We start from the raw sequence: 1,365 nt of genomic DNA, 5'->3' as shown, positions 1-1,365 counted from the left end.
TTTGTCATTAATTAAAACTTGTTATCAGAGTGAATAACAAATTTTACTACTAGCAATATTTACTTTTACTATCAAAAATGCAAGTAGCCACTTGCAAGTGAACTTATAACTAGTCATTTAATAACTCTATTACAAAAATGAACTATTTAACCCGATATACCATAGAAATTTATACTTACAAAACTTCTGATCATCTTGAGACGCCTGAGTACTGGCACCCTCTTCTGGGAGTCTGACAAAAATGAATGTCTTATCTTGAATTGAGATGGGGAATGTAGAATTCTCAGAGATATTTAGTTCTAAGTCAAATGTTGGTAAGCGCCGTTCAGAGATTCTCAAAGATAAAATACAAAGAGCATTATCATCTAAAAAGGTCTTTTTATATAAAAACAACATAAAGTTATTAACCTCTGTTAATAGACAACAAATTGGGAGAAAATTCCACTCAGATATGAATTATAGACAGAAAGTAAGATTTATAATATAATAGAAAGATCAAGAAGTCATGGTGCTACATTCAGCAATTAGTTGCCTCTTCCTAGTAAATTAAAAGAATTTTTAAAATTATCAGAGAAAGTACTATGCACTATTCTGAGGACTTGACCTATTTAGCTTCAGGCCATTCAAGAACGATAAAAAGTAGGCATAATCCTCATTTCATAGGTAAGAGATATGAGCCTTCAATTTTTGCCAAGCAAGAGGTAAAAGAGAAGAAAAGAGAGGGAGGACACATGTCCTTGCTGGAAATATCTCAGAGCTCATTTCTGGAGCAAATCAGCCTGAATTTCCTGTTCTGTCTCTAACCCGGGACAGGTAGCATGCTTCTCTCCACCAATGTATCCCCTGTGGACTACACAGATGCTCAAAGTCCATAATATTTGAGATGAAAACTAAGATGAAAGGATGACAGGACCACAGCCTGAATCAAATGGAGCTGAATGGGTTACTGAAAGGAATTCCTGAGTGTCTATAGAAGTGATTTCTAAGGAATCTTGATTCCTCTAAATTTAAGAGACTTTAGCCAGGTGTAGTGGTGCACACCTGTAATCCCTTCGGAAACTGAGGCAAAATGACCACTGTGCATTTGAGGTCAGCCTGGATGACAAAGTGAGTTCAAGGCCAGCCTAATCTACATAGTGAGACCCTCTCTCAAACACAGAGACAGACAGAGAGACAGAGAGATGGGGGGAGAGAATGATAAAGAGATAGAGAGAGAAAGAGGAAGGGAGGGAGGTGGGAAGAGAGGGAGGGAGGGAGAGAAAGAGAGACAGAGAGAGGATAGGGATGAGGGAAAGAGAGGGAGGGAGAGAGAAAGGAAGAGAGGAGACAGGGAAGGAGGGAAAGGGAGAGGGAGGGAGGGAATAG

General features: G+C 38.8%; 1 protein-coding gene across 1 annotated transcript in view; it reads right to left on the bottom strand.

The window, feature by feature from the left end:
- Positions 1–1,365, bottom strand: part of Helb (DNA helicase B) — a 47,775-nt gene that overhangs the window by 28,677 nt on the left and 17,733 nt on the right. Inside the window, exon 7 of the mRNA XM_023716272.1 lies at positions 180–334. Coding sequence (XP_023572040.1) covers positions 180–334 — 155 coding nt within the window. The remainder of the gene's footprint in view (positions 1–179; positions 335–1,365) is intronic.

This window comes from Octodon degus, unplaced genomic scaffold, assembly GCF_000260255.1.
Source record: "Octodon degus isolate 3935 unplaced genomic scaffold, OctDeg1.0 scaffold00047, whole genome shotgun sequence".
Lineage (NCBI taxonomy): Eukaryota > Metazoa > Chordata > Mammalia > Rodentia > Octodontidae > Octodon > Octodon degus.
Note: the sequence above shows the minus strand (reverse complement) of the source record. Positions and strands in the feature narration are given on the sequence as shown.